The sequence below is a fragment of the Trachemys scripta genome, chromosome 1 (assembly GCF_013100865.1).
Source record: "Trachemys scripta elegans isolate TJP31775 chromosome 1, CAS_Tse_1.0, whole genome shotgun sequence".
Lineage (NCBI taxonomy): Eukaryota > Metazoa > Chordata > Testudines > Emydidae > Trachemys > Trachemys scripta.
Window position 1 is genome coordinate 139,246,680 of NC_048298.1, and position 17,140 is coordinate 139,263,819.

The 17,140-nt window shown below is 47.3% G+C and overlaps 1 protein-coding gene across 2 annotated transcripts in view; it reads right to left on the bottom strand.

The window, feature by feature from the left end:
* CD4 (CD4 molecule) overlaps window positions 1–17,140 on the bottom strand; it is a 34,031-nt gene that overhangs the window by 7,836 nt on the left and 9,055 nt on the right. The window contains exon 2 of one of the 2 annotated variants that reach the window (XM_034787299.1): window positions 9,816–9,940. The exons of the other annotated variant lie outside the window; for it this stretch is intronic. Within the exon in view, the coding sequence (XP_034643190.1) occupies window positions 9,816–9,876 (61 nt within the window). The 5' untranslated portion in view covers window positions 9,877–9,940. The remainder of the gene's footprint in view (window positions 1–9,815; window positions 9,941–17,140) is intronic. 2 annotated transcript variants of the gene reach the window in all.

The following is a 17,140-nucleotide window of genomic DNA, read 5'->3' on the forward strand; positions in this document are numbered from 1 at the left end:
AGCACCTGCCTTCCAGATTTGAACACCTCAAAATTCAGGAGTGCTCAAGCTCAGTTTGGGCAGCTGCTACTTCATTTCTCCCAAATCAAATATACTGATCCACTGTAACTTGTTGTAGAAAAAGTAGGATAAAATTGAGCAAGAAATGCTTCCCAGTGGTTATTAGGACTGGAATTGCTATTTTCAACAGCCATTGCCTTTTTGTTTGTTTGTTTGTTTGTTTGTTTGTTTAAAAGGAAGACAGTGATATTGCATTGGCAAATTCCCCATAGAAAGAAAGAGTGGAAGAAAAGAATAATAAAGGCACCTCAACTTTTCCTCATTTATGTAGGACAGTCTTATAATATGCATCCAGATATCCTCCAATCACACAAGCTGAAAATTGTTCCACTTTACTGCAGTTCTGTAACCATATGGGAACCAATCCTGTCTGTGTTCTATGCACCTCTAAAATTCATGCTGAATGACCTGCCGTGGGAGCGAGTTACCAGTGACCCAGGGCTGCTGTGGAAGGAGGGTGCAGGTGGGGGAGGGGGGAGAGCCCAGGGCTGGGGCGGCAGGAGATGTATGTGGGGGGCAATGGTGGGGGGGAAATGAGGGAACCCAGAGCTGGGGCAGCAGGGGGCGTGGGTGGGTGGGTGGGTGGGGAGAGGCCAAGGCTGGGGCAGCAGGGGGGTGCGGCGAGGAGCCCAGGGCTGGGGCAGGGGGCAGCCAAAATTTTTTTTGCTTGGGGCGGCAAAAAACCTAGAGCCGGCCCTGGCCTCTCCTACTCTTGATGGCAGAGAGCTGATCACTGACTATATCGGTTTGCACTCATCTAAAATTTTGCAGGACAGTCCTACATTTAGGAATCTGTCCTACCTCCTTGAGCCAGCCTGCAGCCTGTACCCTGAGCAGACAGACCCTTCGTACAAAAATACTCTGCAGTCTAGGGGACACCAAGGCCTCATACCTCTACACTATGGGAGAGGCAATTATTATCCCACCCACTTTATAGATAAGGTAATTTCTAGCAGAATTGAGAATAGAACCCAGGCCTCTAACATAGGAGACCCAAATATCAACCATCCTGCAAAACTGCCTTTCTTTAAATAATAATAATAAAAATATCTGTCATACACCTATGTGTCTGGCCAGCCTGTCTGTAAACACTAGACCATACTCCCCTCCTAGAGCTAGCTGCGGAATATCTGGGTAGTTGTTCACTGGCAAAGTGGGTGTCACACCACCCTCTAGTAGTTGGTCCACATAAAGAATCATAGAATCATAGAAAACTAGGGTCGGAAGAGACCTCAGGAGGTCATCTAATTCAACCCCCTTCTCAAAGCAGGACCATCTCCAACTAAATCATCCCAGCCAGGGCTTTGTCAAACTTGGCCTTAAAATCCTCTAAGATGGAGATTCTACCACCCATTCCAGTGCTTCACCAGCCTCCTAGTATAATAGTTTTTCCTAATATCCAACCTAGACCTCTCCCACTGCAACTTGAGACCACTGATTCTTGTTCTGTCATCTGCCACCACTGAGACCAGCCTAGCTCCATCCTCTTTGGAACCCCCCTTCAGGTAATTGAAGGCTACTATTAAATCCCCTCCACTCTTCTCTTCTGCAGATTAAATAAGTCCAGTTCCCTCAGCCTCTCCTCATAAGCCATGCCCCAGACCCCTAATCATTTTCGTTGCCCTCTGCTGGACTCTCTCCAATTTGTCCACATCCCTTCTGTAGTGGTGGCCCAAAACTGGATGCAGTACTCCAGATGTGGCCTCACCAGTGCCGAATAGAGGGGAATAATCACTTCCCTCGATCTGCTGGCAATGCTCCTACTAATGCAGCCCAATATGCTGTTAACATTTTTGGCAACAAGGGCACACTGTTGACTCAGATCCAGCTTCTCGTCCACTGTAATCCCCAGGTCCTTTTCTGCAGAACTGCCGCTTAGCAAGTCGGTCCCCAGCCTGTAGCGGTGCATGGGATTCTTCCGTCCTAAGTGCAGAACTCTGCACTTGTCCTTGTTGAACCTCATCAGATTTCTTTTGGCCCAATCCTCCAATTTATCTAGGTCACTCTGGACCCTATCCCTACCCTACAGTGTATCTACCTCTCCCCCAAACTTAGTGTCATCCGCGAACTTGCTGAGGGTGCAATCCATCTCATTATCCAGATCATCAGTGAAGTTGTTGAATGAAACTGACCCCAGGACCAACCCATGGGGCCTCCACTTGATACCGGCTGCCAACTAGACATTGAGCCATTGATCGCTACTCATTGAGCCCAACGATCTAGCCAGCTTTCTATCCACCTTATAGTCCATTCATCCAATCCATACTTCTTTAACTTGCTGGCAAGAATACTGTGGGAGACCGTATCAAGAGCTTTGCTAAAGTCAAGATATAGCACTTTACCTTCACCGCTTTCCCCATATCCACAGAGCCAGTTATCTCATCATAGAAGGCAACCATGAATTGCCATTGGTGAATCTATGTTGACTGTTCCTGATCACCTTCCTCTCCTACAAATGCTTCAAAATGGATTCCTTGAGGACCTGCTCCATGATTTTTCCAGGGACTGAGGTGAGGCTGACTGGTCTGTAATTCTCCGGATTCTCCTTCTTCCCTTTTTTAAAGATGGGCACTATATTTGCCTTTTTCCAATTGTCCGGGACCTCCCCCGATCACCATGAGTTTTCAAAGATGATGGCCAATGGCTCCGCAATCACACCCGCCAACTCCTTTAGCACCCTCGGATGCAGCGCATCCGGCCCCATGGATTTGTGCTCATCCAGTTTTTCTAAATAGTCCCGAACCACTTCTTTCTCCATGGAGGGCTGGTCACCTCCTCCCCATACTGTGCTGCCCAGTCCAGCAGTCTGGGAGCTGACCTTGTTTGTGAAGACAGAGGCAAAAAAAAGCATTGAGTACATTAGCTTTTTCCACATCCTCTGTCACTAGGTTGCCTCCCTCATTCAGTAAGGGGCCCACACTTTCCTTGACTTTCCTTTAGCACAAGGAGATCTGTGCTGTGACTCTGAAAAGCCAAGGGTTCAAGTCCTGCTAAAAAATCCATGAGGAAAAAATACTCTGTGATCATGTTATGAAAGACTGTCTCATAACACATATGCAGACACGGGCTAGGTTCCATAGCTAGCATTAGTTCCAGCATCTCCTACTGTTTGACGTTAAACCTCCATGTTCTTGGATGTAATATTTGTCTTCCTGTGGGACCCCCTCTACGCTATAGCATTAATGGAGGGATGGATGCCTCAGGGCATTGCCAATGGGTTACAGAAATGGTCACCAGTCTGACTCCAGCGCAGCTCAGTGGAGACTGAAGGTTGTTTCCATCTAATGGATCTTCAGTGGTTAATTAAATCTTCACTGCAGAGTTAACCCAGGCTCTCACCCAGGTGCTGCTTCTAACCCCCGTTCTGTCCACTCACAAAACCCTCTCACTTGAGTTTAGTGGTGTTTTCAGCATGGGCTAATTGGCCTGGCTAGGGGTACTGGCTAGTGCCCAAGTAAGCCACCCGCTTTGTAGGGAGGAGACAGGCTAAATCACTCAAGTATTTATAGACCTCCTGTTAAGGCTGCTTCCCCACTCTGAACTTTAGGGTACAAATATGGGGGCCTGCATGAAAATGGCACAGACAACAGCAGCCATGAGCCAAGCAGCAGGGGACACAATGCAGATGATTGCATGTGGCAGCTGCGATATGTACATGGTCCTAGCGGGGGAGCCTGAACAGAGTATGTCTGTATGAAGTGCCGCCTAATAGAGCTGCTGGAAGAAAAGATCCGAGGTTTGGAGATGCAGATAGATACCCTGGTAGAGTTTAGAAGGGGGTTCGAGCAGCTGATGGAGCAAAGGCAAGGAGTAGCTGCGGGGAATGCTCAGGGGTACAGGTGAAAGCAGGGACAAAGGCCTGTGAGGGGGGAATGCCGGGGGGAGAACAAGGGCAGTGGAAGCATGTGACCGTGAGAAGCAGGCCAAGGAAAAGGAGGGCCAGTGAAGGAGAAATAGAGCTCAGGAACAGGTTTGGGTGTTTGGAAAACGAGGAAGGGGTGCAGCAGATGGTAACTGAAGGTGGGAGGGTGAGGAAGAAGAGAAGAGCAGCTAGTCCCATAGAAAGAGGGGAGGAGTTGATGGAGACAGCACCAAATCTGGGCCCCGGGAGGATACAGGATGGCATAAGGGGGATTATAAGGGAAAATAGGAATGGGCAGGGGTTGCAACTAGAGGGAACGGGGGATAGATTAGTAGATCGCACTGTCACCAGGCAAAGGCAGGTTTACGTGATTGGGGACTCCTTACTGAGGAGGTTAGACAGGCCTGTGACCAGGGCGGACCCAGAGAACAGAAGGGTGTGCTGTCTACCGGGCGCTAAGATACGGGATGTGGACCTGCGGTTGAAAAGGATCCTGAAAGGAGCAGGTAAGAACCACTTGATCATCCTTCACGTAGGAACGAATGACACGGCTAGGTTCTCACTGGAGAGAATCAAGGGACATTATGCCAGGCTGGGGAAGATGCTTAAGGAAATCGAGGCTCAGATCATCTTCAGTGGGATTCTGCCTGTTCCTAGAGAAGGGCAGCAAAGGGGTGACAGGATTGTGATGATAAATAGTTGGCTAAGGGAGTGGTGCTATAAAGAGGGCTTTGGGATGTATGGCCACTGGGCGGCTTTCGGGGACAGAAAACTGTTCTCACGGGACGGATTTCACCTAAGTAGGGAAGGAAATAGACTTCTGGGAGGGAGGCTGGCACATCTCATCAAAAAAGCTTTAAACTAGGAATTTGGGGGAGACGGTTGGGAGATGTCCAGTTAATCTCCACACCAGACTATAACATTGAGAGGGAGGATGATGAGATAAGAACGGATATAGCCGGGGGGAAGAGATTGGACATAAGGAGGAGCGGGAGGATGGATACTAGACTTTGGCTACATCTACACTACAGGGGGGAGTCGATTTAAGATATGCAAATTCAGCTACGTGAATAGCGTAGCTGAATTCGACGTATCGCAGCTGACTTACCCCGCTGTGAGGACGGCGGCAAAATCGACCTCTGCGGCTTCCCGTCGACGGCGCTTACTCCCACCTCCGCTGGTGGAGTAAGAGCGTCGATTCGGGGATCGATTGTCACGTCCCGATGGGACGCGATAAATTGATCCCCGAGAGGTCGATTTCTACCCGCCGATTCAGGCGGGTAATGTAGACCCAACCTAATAGGTCATACTGGCAGTACGGTGTCTGTATCAAATTGGACAACGAATGTGAGAGAGGCCAAACGGCATAAATTAAGATGTTTATAACCAATGCGAGAAGCCTAGGTAACAAAATGGAGGAATTGGAGCTCCTGGTCCGAGAAATGAAACCGGATATCGTAGGAATAACTGAAACGTGGTGGAACGGTAGTCATGACTGGAGTACAGGTATGGAAGGGTATGTGCTGTTTAAGAAGGACCGGAACAAAGGCAAAGGTGGGGGAGTAGCATTGTATGTCAATAATGAGGTAAACTGTAAAGAAATAATAAGTGATGGAATGGATAAGACGGAGTCTGTCTGGGCAATACTCACACTGGGTAAAAGAACTACTAGAGCCTCCCCTGGGATAGTGCTTGGGGTGTGCTATAGACCGCCGGGATCTAGCCTGGATATGGACAGAGAACTCTTTAATGTTTTTAGGGAAGTAAATACTAATAGGAACTGTGTAATCATAGGAGACTTTAACTTCCTGGATATAGATTGGGGAACAAATGCTAGTAAAAATAAAAATAATAGGGCTCAGATTTTCCTAGATGTGATAGCTGATGAATTCCTTCATCAAGTAGTTGCTGAACCGACGAGGGGGGATGCCATTTTAGATTTGGTTTTGGTGAGTAGTGAGGACCTCATTGAGGAAATGGTTGTAGGGGACAACCTTGGCTTGAGTGATCATGAGCTAATTCGGTTTAAACTAAATGGAAGGATTAACAGAATTAAATCGGAGACTAAGGTTTACGATTTCAAAAGGGCTAACTTTAATAAATTAAGGCGACTAGTTAGGGAAGTGGATTAGATAAACATATTTATGGATCTAAAGGTGGAAGGTGCCTGGGATTATTTCAAGTTGAAGTTGCAGGAGCTGTCGGAGGCCTGTATCCCGAGAAAGGGAAAACGGTTCATGGGCAGGAGATTTAGACCGAGCTGGATGAGCGAGCGTCTCAGAGGGGTGATTAAGAAAAAACAGAAAGCGTACAAGGAGTGGAAGATGGGAGGATCAGCAAAGAAACCTTCCTTATTGAGGTCAGAGCATGTAGAGATGGAGTGAGAAAGGCCAAAAGCCGTGTAGAGTTGGACCTTGCGAGGGGAATTAAAACCAATAGTAAGAGGTATATAAATAGGAAGAAAACAAAGAAAGAAGAAGTGGAACCGCTTAAGACTGTAGATGGAGTGGAGATTAAGGATAATCTAGGCATGGCACAATGTCTAAACGAATATTTTGCATCGGTCTTTAATGAAGCTAATGAAGGGTTTAGGAATAGTGGCAGCGTGACGGATGGGAATAAAGGAGGGGGGGTTGACATTACCATATCCGAGGTAGAAGCCAAACTCGAACAGCTTAATGAGACTAAATTGGGCAGACCGGATGATCTTCATCCGAGAATATTAAAGGAACTGGCACGAGAAATTGCAAGCCCGTTAGCGATAATTTTTAATGAATCGGTAAACTCGGGGTTGGTACCGTTTGACTGGAGAATAGCTAATGTGGTTCCTATTTTCAAGAAGGGGAAAAAAAGTGACCCGGGTAACTACAGGTCTGTTAGTTTAACATCTGTAATATGCAAGGTCTTGGAAAAAATTTTGAAGGAGAAAGTAGTTAAGGACCTTGAGGTCAATGGCAATTGGGACAAATTACAATACGGTTTTACGAAAAGTAGATTGTACCAAACCAACCTGATCTCTTTCTTTGAGAAAGTAACAGATTTTTTAGATAAAGGAAATGCGGTGGATCTAATATACCTCGATTTCAGCAAAGCGTTTGATACGGTACCGCATGAGGAATTATTGGTTAAATTGGAAAAGATGGGGATTGATATGAAAATCCAAGGGTGGATAAAGAACTGGTTAAAGGGGAGACTGCAGCGGGTCGTACTGAAAAGTGAACTGTCAGGTTGGAGGGAGGTTACCAGTGGAGTTCCTCAAGGTTCGGTTTTGGGTCTGATTTTATTTTATCTATTTATTACTGTCCTCGGAACCGAATGTAGGAGTGTGCTGATCAAGTTTGCAGATGACACAAAGTTGGGAGGTATTGCCAATTCGGAGAAGGATCGGGATATCCTGCAGGGAGATTTGGATGACCTTGTAAACTGGAGTAATAGTAATAGGATGAAATTTAATAGTGAGAAGTGTAAGGTTATGCATTTAGGGATGACTAACAAGAATTTTAGTTATAACCTGGGGACGCATCGGTTGGAAGTAACGGAAGAGGAGAAGGACCTCGGAGTCCTGGTTGATCGCAGGATGACTATGAGTCAGCAATGTGACGTGGCCGTGAAAAAAGCTAATGCAGTCTTGGGATGCATTAGGCGAGGTATTTCTAGTCGGGATAAGGAGGTGCTGGTTCCGTTATACAAGGCACTGGTGAGACCTCATTTGGAGTACTGTGTGCAGTTCTGGTCTCCCATGTTTAAAAAGGATGAATTCAAACTGGAACGGATACAGAGAAGGGCCACTAGGATGATCCGAGGAATGGAAAACCTGTCGTATGAAAGGAGACTCGAGGAGCTTGGTTTGTTTACCTTAACCAAAAGAAGGCTGAGGGGGGATATGATTGCTCTCTTTAAATATATCAGAGGGATAAATACCAAAGAGGGAGAGGAATTATTACAGCTCAGTACTAATGTGGACATGAGAACAAATGGATATAAACTGGCCGTCGGGAAGTTTAGGCTTGAAATTAGACGAAGGTTTCTAACCATCAGAGGGGTGAAGTTCTGGAACAGCCTTCCGAGGGAAACAGTGGGGGCGAAAGACCTCTCTGGCTTTAAGATTAAGCTTGATAAGTTTATGGAGGGGATGGTTTGATGGGATAACGTGATTTTAGTCAATAGGTCAATAACGTGCCATCGCTGGTAATTAGTAACAATGGTCAATGATGGGATATTAAAAGTTACTACAGAGAACTTTTTCCGGAGGGTCTAGCTGGAGAATCTTGCCTGCATGCTCGGGGTTCAGCTGATCGCCATATTTGGGGTTGGGAAGGAATTTTCCTCCAAGGTAGATTGGCAGAGGCCCTGGAGGTTTTTCGCCTTCCTCCGCAGCCTGGGGCAGGGGTCGCTTGCCAGGCAGGGGTCGCTTGCTGGAGGATTCTCTGTGACTTGAAGTCTTTAAATCATGATTTGGGGACTTCAACAGCTGAGTCAAGGGAGAGAATTATTCCAGGAGTGGGTGGGTCAGCTTTTGGGGTCTGCATCATGCGGGAGGTCAGACTAGATGATCATAATTGTCCCTTCTGACCTTAAAGTCTATGAGTCTATAAAACTTCTAAGCTTAACTACCAGCTTAGATCTGGTCCGCTGCCACCACTCCCAAAATGCTAATTCCCTTCCCTGGGTAGCCTTGAGAGACTCTTCACCAATTCCCTGGTGAATACAGATCCAAACCCCTTGGATCTTAAAACAAGGCGAAATTAATCATCCCCCTCCTTTCTCCCACCAACTCCTGGTGGATCAAAATCCAACCCCCTTGGATCTAAAAACAAGGAAAAATGAATCAGGTTCTTAAAAAGAAGCCTTTTAATTAAAGAAAAAGGTAAAAATCATCTCTGTAAAATCAGGATGGAAAATAACTTTACAGGGTAATCAAACTTAAAGAGTCCAGAAGAATCCCCTCTAGCCTTAGGTTCAAAGTTACAGCAAACAGAGATAAACACTCTAGCAAAAAGGTACATTACAAGTTGAGAAAACAAAGATAAAAACTAACACGCCTTGCCTGGCTGTTTACTTACAAGTTGGAAATATGAGAGACTTGTTCAGAAAGATTTGGAGAGCCTGGATTGATGTCTGGTCCCTCTCAGTCCCAAGAGCGAACAACCCCCAAAACAAAGATCACAAACAAAAGCCTTCCCCCACCAAGATTTGAAAGTATCTTGTCCCCTTATTGGTCCTTTGGGTCAGGTGTCAGCTGTTACCCTTCCCTTTATAGTTATGAACCTCCAGTGCCTTTCCACAATCCTCCCCTCTCCCCCACCACCCTGTGTCCTCCCACAATTCACTGGGAAAGAATTATGGTACAGCTCAGCCTACTTCAGCATATAGAACCCTGGGATATGCCCCCAGGAGTCCTAGAAACACACATGGGTAAATGCAGTGGCAGTGAGGTCACAGTCATACAGGTTATGGTTTTGAAGTATGGCTGCTCACACCCAGGCTAAATTAACCCAGGTGCTCAAACATGGGTGCTGATCATCTGAGTTACCTGTGCAGGGAAGACACACCCTAAGAGGGGCCATCTTCCCTGGTGTGGTGATCCAGCCAGTGTGTTCTCCCTGGAGTTTGATATCGAATTCAATGTATTTTACGCTGTCCCTAGATTTCCAGTTCTCCTGGGGCTGCAGATTTCTGTTTTATCACATGTAGCTGCATAGCGGTTGCCTCACTTTTACCTAATAAGGCCATCTTAGGCTTGTGGATTCAGTCCCATTGTCAGTAATCGGAAATGGCAGCCATTTTGAAAAAGGGCAAAACTTGTTTAGTTTGAAGCAAGAAATCAGGAGATCGTAAAGAGATGAAAAATACCCAAGCTGTTGCACCACATCCTGCCCAGCCAGGGACTCACCAAGCTGCATCACAGAGAAGACAGCAAGGATGCTGTTTGCCATGACGCTGAATGGATCCATCCTCTTGGATTGTTCCTTCCCTCCGTGAACTGTGAGCTAGAAATATCGTCCAGGTAAAGGGATCCTAATGCAGAAAAACCCAAATGAACTATTAATAGTGGTTTATTTTCCAAGTCTTGTTGTTCCATGGCTGGGACTATGTACTTGTGTCAATGCCCCTGGTGTCTGCTGTGCTCCAGCACAGCTAGGTGGAAATTCTATCACAGAGTCATGTGAATTCAATATGACAATGAAGAATCCAGCCAGTGTGTTCTCCCTGGAGTTTGATATCAAATTCAGTGTATTTTACACTGTCCCTAGATTTCCAGTTCTCCTGGGGCTGCAGGTTTCTGTATGATCACATGTAGCTGCTGCCTGTCCAAGTTGTGGGAGTGAGGGGTGCTGGAGGATTTTCAGCAGCACAGCAGCAGTTGGCCTTTCTGTGCCTGGAAAGGCACTTTGGGGTTCCTGCACCCAGGTGGCAGTTGAGGCCTTTGCCCCAGATAGGGGTTGCATCTCCTCTTTCCCTTCCTCTCTGAGAAGACAGGGGAAACTTTGAACTTGAATGGGCAGAGGGGAGGCTAGAGGGCCTGCAAAGGCAGAGCAAAAATCTGGCCTTAATTGCTTCTTTGTGATGCCTCCATCAGCTTTCCATTGGCAGGTTTTCTGGGTGTAGGGAAAATTGCCCTGTGGGACTCTGTGGCCTGTTTAAGTTCATCATGCACTTCTTTACACAGTGCAAAATGAACTTTGTGGGCCAGAGAATCTGGCCCTTATTTTTATAAATGAACGTTCACATTCTGGAGCAAGGGGTGGACTCTTTGTAAGACAGACTCCATGGCTGCAGAATCACAAAATACAGAAAGGGCCACAGGTGATATAGATGGATCCCGAGAAAGAGGAGGAATGGTACAGGGGCAGCAGAGCTAGGAAGAGGGACAAGTTCAGTTATACACTGCGGTGTGGGGGGGGTCTCCCCTCTTCCTGGCCCTGCTTCCTCTGTTACCATCCTTCCTCATTCTCTGGATCTATCTTTCTCACCTGCAGCCCTTGTGTTTTGTGATTCTACAGCCATGGAATGTGGGGGTTGCAAGTCACGGGAGAAAGGAGGGACAGACATGGCTAGGAGAGCAAAGTCCCCCTTGGGTATTCCTGGGATGGTGCAGGTTTGCAGGAAACAGGAGGGATGGGGATGGAGAACAAAGTCACCCATGTAACCACAGGACAGTGGGGGGAAGCACAACTTGGGAAGAACAGATGGGGCCAGAGAGCAAAGCCCCCTGTGTTTCCCTAACACAAACCCCATACCTCAGGTGGCTTCAGAGATGGTGTTGGGGCCACCATGCTCTGGTATCAGACCTCTCCCTACCCTCCCTCTGGCTCCTTTCATGCCCCCTCACCATTTCCTTCTCTTCTAGCTTCCTCAGTTCCACGAAGCAGGATATCTGTAACCCCTTTAGCGCACTGCAGTGGTCGTGGTTAGGGCCGGATACAGAGCAGGAAGAGGAGCTCTGGGGACAGAAGGTAAGGGGGTGGCAGGTAATTTGAGTTGTTCCTGTTTCTAAATTTAAGCTCTGCTGAATTTCCTCTTCAAGGCAAGAGGCTTGGCTGCCTGGGGTTGGGGTGGGGAAGGGGCATTACAGTCCCATTATTGCCAATCCCAAGCATTGCAAAAATCATGAGATTGGATTAAAGATCATGAGATTTTAAAAAATACTAAATGTTGGTTTCTTTTTATTTGTTTTCTGGTTTGTGGGCCTTTATGGCTCCCATTGTCAAGTGTTTCTCTCCAGCCATGAGGGCTAGAAACTTACTCCAGGAGCTGAGGCTTTAAGACAAACACCCACTATCATGAGACTCACGATAAAGTCATGAAAACTGGTGACACTGTTAAGTTCCAGGAGCTCTCCTGTTTCAGATAGAGATCAGGCCTCCTTATGCAGCTAGTATGTTTTCTGCTTTTTTATATCTGTAGCAGGAGGGGCAGGGAAGGTCTGAGGCAGAAGCCCTGTAGTGCAGGTAGGAGAGAGACAGACACAGGAGGACAGATTAGCTCAGGGATCGGCAATCTTTCAGAAGTGGTGTGCCGAGTCTTCATTTATTCACTCTAATTTAAGGTTTTGCATGCCACTAATACATTTTAACATTTCTAGACGGTTTCTTTCTATGTCTATAATATATAACTAAACTATTGTTGTATGTAAAGTAAATAAGGTTTTTTAAATGTTTAAGAAGCTTCATTTAAAATTAAATTAAAATGCAGAGCCCCCGGACCGGTGGCGAGGACCTGGGCAGTGTGAGTGCCACTGAAAATCAGCTCGCATGCTGCCTTCGGCACGTGTGCCATAGGTTTCCTACCCCTGGAGTCTCTGCACTTAAAAAGCTACAGCAGCCAGGGCTGGATTAACCTTTTGTGGGTCCGGAGCCAAACATATTTGTGGGCCCCCATGGAGGCAATGGAGCATGGTGCGGGGCGGGGGAGGGTCGGTCCCCAGAGCGAGGGGCCGGCTAGGGGCATGGCATGGCAGGGGTGGCCCCGCTTCACCCAGCCCAGTGTGAGGGCACTATTTACAAACCGGCAGTTGCCAGACCTACAATGGCCTACCCGGCCCTATGAAGCCAGCATGCCTCTTCCCCTCTGGGGTGGGACCAGGCCGCAACACACATCCCCCCACCAACCCGCCCAACACTGGAACACGCCCCAATTCCCAGTACCCTGTGCCCCCTTGCCCACAGCCCTACCATAACTGCCCAGCACCCCACACAGAACCTCCACTCCCTAGTGCCTCAACACACAAAGATCATCTCCGCCCCCTCACAGCCCAGCACTCCCCCCGGGCACCCCAGAGACCCACTCCCCCATGCCCTGCCTCCTGGACGCACTCACCAGCCCTCTGGGAGGCAACTGCGTCTGCCTGGCTGAGCCGGCAGTGCAGCCAGGGCTGGTCCTGGGGTGGGGAATCACTCTGGCCCCTCAGGAGTGGTGTGATCAGCCAGGCCAGGGCCTGCCCTGGCCAGGCTCCCTCAGGACCCACTTGCCTGGAGAGACCCAGCTAAGCCCCCCACACTGTCCCCCTCCACCACCTGGCTGAGACTGGCCAGGCTTCTGCGCCAGTCCCATGCGGGTCAGCTCTGGGGAGACAGGCGGGGCCCAACAGGTGGTTGGAAAAAGAAACTACCCGGAGCCTGAGGTGCACTGGGATCCAGCCAGGAGGCAGAGAGAAGCTGGCAGGTGGGGCCAGGGGGTGGAGAGGAGCCCTTGGCCGTCCAGCAGGCAGGCTGAGAGAACAAGTGGTGAGCAGGGCGAGGAGGGAGGGGGAGTTGGCAGGGTCTCAGGGCACAGTGCAAGCAGAGCAGGCCAGGGCCCCTTCTGAGCATGGCGCCATTGTAAACCCAGCATTGACTGAGGCACAGTTGCACCACTTTAGTACTTCAGTGTAGACATAGCTTACCCCAGTGGGAGGTGTTCTCCTGTCAGTGTAGGTAATCCACCTCCCCAAGAGGCAGTAGCTAGGTTGATGGAAGAATTCTTCTGTTGACCTAGCACTGTCTATTCAAGGACTTAGGTCAGCTTAACTACGCCACTCGGGGGTGTGGATTTTTTATACCCCTGAGTGATGTAGTTATGCCAACTTAATTTTCTAGCGCAGACTGGGCCTTAGAGGTAATACTACTTTCTTTACTCAGATAAAGTTCCTTGTTCAGTGTTAGATGAAAGCAACTTTTTCTGTGATTCTTTACCATTGGCACATGCAGTGGCATCAAAAGCAGTCTGGTTTTGAATCAACATAAATAAGAGGAAAAATAAATGCCAAAGTTCAGCCAGCCTCAAAGACTTTTAGTTTGCCACGTACATGAAGTAGCCCGAGTAGAAGGAGCACTTCACAGAGAGTGGGGCACCACAGGTCAGCTCATTAATTGATGCACTGTGGAGTGAAGCTGAAAATACTTGGAAATCATTTGCTTTCACAGAGAAAGAGTGTGAGAATAGCAATTTACATTATTAAAAGAAAATGAGCTGAGTATTAATTCCAAAAGGGGTATCATACACAAATAGGGATTCTTATACCGGAAGGTGTGGAGGCCTGGAGAAAGTGTGGACTTTTTTTTTATAAGGGCCCTATCTGAACTAGCAGAGCATTGCGACTTTGGTATCAATAAGGTAGACCATACAAGAGATCATCTAATAGCTGGAACTCAAAAGAAGGGACTTTCCAGAAAATAACAATTGACGTCCGGAACAGGAGGTGCAACAGTCACACCAGCAGTCTGTGCTAGTGAAAATGAAAGACGCTTTGCAAGAAAGCAATCAGAGCTTGATACAAGAAGTAAACAAGGGGAAATTCCCATGGTGAAAAGGGAAGCATCATAAAAATATGCCTCCAAAGAGCATAGTTGTGGGAAACAAAAATGGCAGGTGTGGCAAGAGGCCACAGGCCAGATTAAGTCTCTCCAACCAGTGGAAACGTGCAGAAAATGTAAGAAAAAACTGCACTGGTAATATGTTTGCTGAAGCAAAGGGAATCTGACAAGGGTGAGTGCTGCTTATTTCCTCAGATCTGCCTCCAAAGACAGCATTTGTGAACAGACATGGACTGTTAGTTTCAAGATTTGCAAGCCTATGGTTTAATCTAAAATTGATTCAGGGTCAAAGGTGACTTTTAAGGCGAAGAACCCTTGCCCTAAACTGGAGAAGCCCATAGTTGTGCTCAATAGCCCATCGGATAAATACATTGTCTGGGTCAGTTCAAAGCCCATACTAGCTACAGAAGCAAAGAGTATATGTTTGACATACCTCGCATTAATGGCGACACCCCAAGTAACTCCCTTGACCAAGCAGAGCCATTAAAATGAACCTTATAAATAGCATAGAGGAATATGGGACAGTAGTTGGCAAAAGTGGCCTTTTAGAGGGGAACCAGTGGCTATTCTACCGAGAGTGTACTCTGTGCCGGCGGGGGACAATCCTGCTGCTTCTGAAAGCGAAGGCAGAACTGAACAGGATGGTGCGAATGGCGTAACGGAACATATTACTGAACTGACATGTATGGCGTGCTGCTGTGATTCCAGTGATCAATAAAACCTGTGTCTGCATAGACCTGTAGAGGCTCCATGAGGCACTAAGGAGGGAAAGGTATTTTTTTTTTACCATGGAAGATATAGTATGTGCCAAGAGCTGCTCAGTGCGGAAGCAGAGGAGGTGGGAACAATAAGAGCTAAAAAATCAACATCCCTGAGCAACTTATAGTTAAGTCAAACTAAGGGCCTGTCTACACTTGCCATTTAAAGCGGAAAAAGTCCTTTTTTTGCGCAAAAACTGTGGAAGTGTCTACACTTGCCAATGACTTTTTGTGGTGAAACTCAGAAGTTTCATTGCGAAAAGAAAACCACCTCCACGGGAGGCGTACAGCTCTTACCGATGGTGCTTTTGTGGTGATGTGCAAGTGAAGACACATTCTTCCTGTTTATACAGCTTTTAGCCTCCTGAGGATATCCCACAATGCCTAAGTGAGCACTCTGGCTAGCAGCTCTGCTGCTCTGATGCCAGGTAAACAGACATCCACCCCTCTGCCTGTAAAACCCTGGGAACTTTGAAACTCCCCTTCCTATTTTCCTGGCAAGTGCTCACTTATCATCTGGCCAAGTGACAACGCCTGCTCCACGGAGCAAAGGATCCCCTGCTTGGAGCAAAGCTGAGCTTCTGGAGCTGATCAGTGTTTGGGGAGAGGAGGCTGTGCAGGGACCCAGGATGCCCTGTGATGACACACACACCCCCCCTCCCACAAGACCCATCATCAAAATGGAGAGAGCTGCCATGTTGGCTAGCTGCCCTCAGTGCGCTGCTCTCATCCGCGGTGGAAGTGCTGCAAATGTAAACACCCTCTGACACCTGTGGAAGTAAGTGAGTACACAAACCAGTGCTTTTCTTTTGCCGGTTCACTATCAACATTGAAACTGACAGCGCAAAAACTCTGCAAGTATAGACAGCCTAAATCCTTGTGTAGACAGCACTAGGTTACCGGAAGAATTCTTCCATCAATCTAGCTATTGCTTCTTGGGGAGGTGCAGTGACTGGAGAACTCCTCCCATCGCTGTAGCATCTACACCAGGGGTCGGCAACCTTTCAGAAGTGGTGTGCCGAGTCTTCATTTAGTCACTGTAATTTAAGGTTTCGCGTGCTGGTAATACATTTTAACGTTTTTAGAAGGTCTCTTTCTATAAGTCTATAATATATAACTAAACTATTGTTGTATGTAAAGTAAATAAGGTTTTTAAAATGTTTAAGAAGCTTCATTTAAAATTAAATTAAAATGCAGAGCCCCCGGACCGGTGGCGAGGACCTGGGCAGTGTGAGTGCTACGAAAAATCAGCTCGCGTGCCGAAGCCTACCCCTGGTCTACACTAGGCACTAGAGCAGCACATCTGCAGCTATGCCACTGTAGTGTAGACACCTACTACAGTGACAGAAGGAGGTTTTCTGTCACTGTAGTACATCCAGCTCTCCAAGAGGCAGTAGCTCGGTTGACAGAATACTTCTTCTGTTGTCCTACCTGTGTCGGAGGTTTGGGCAACCTAACTACACTGTAGAGGGTGTAAAACTTTTCACAGCCCTGAGCAATGTAGCTAGATCAACCTACGTTTTAGGTGTAGACCAGGCCTGAGATAGGCCTGTTTTCCCCTAATCTGTTACTGAAGAGGCCCAAGGCTGCATCTGGAGTAAATGACCCCAGTGAGTAGTGTGACACTGTATGGAATATGTGGGATACTTTATGATATTATTGACACTAATATAATAAAATTGCAAGGAATCTGACCAGATATGCTGGGTGAGATATCTGCGAAAAAGTTACATTTTGCCAAATATGATAATCTTGTTTATATGTTTGTATCACCTTTGTATCATGAACTATAGATATGTATGGTATTTCTGTATTTCCAAACCTATGCTGTGTTTCTGGGTGACACCCCCCCAGATAGATTGGCATCAGCACTGCCTAGCCTGTTTGATGGCCCATCAAGGGCCATCAACTGTACAATGAACCCATTGAAAGGAGCCAGGGAAGACACCTTCTGAGTCATCAAGGCATGTGGTATGCTTGTGGACAGAGAACTCTAAGGCTTCCATGCCAAGTGCTGTGAAGCTTGTGTTTGGGACACAGGAAGTACAAGCCACACGGCAAAAGACTATAAAAGGCAGCTGCATCATCTCCATTTTGTCTCTTCAATCCTGCTTTTTACCTCTGGAGTGTCTTTTCTACAAACTGAAGCTCTGAACAAAGGACTG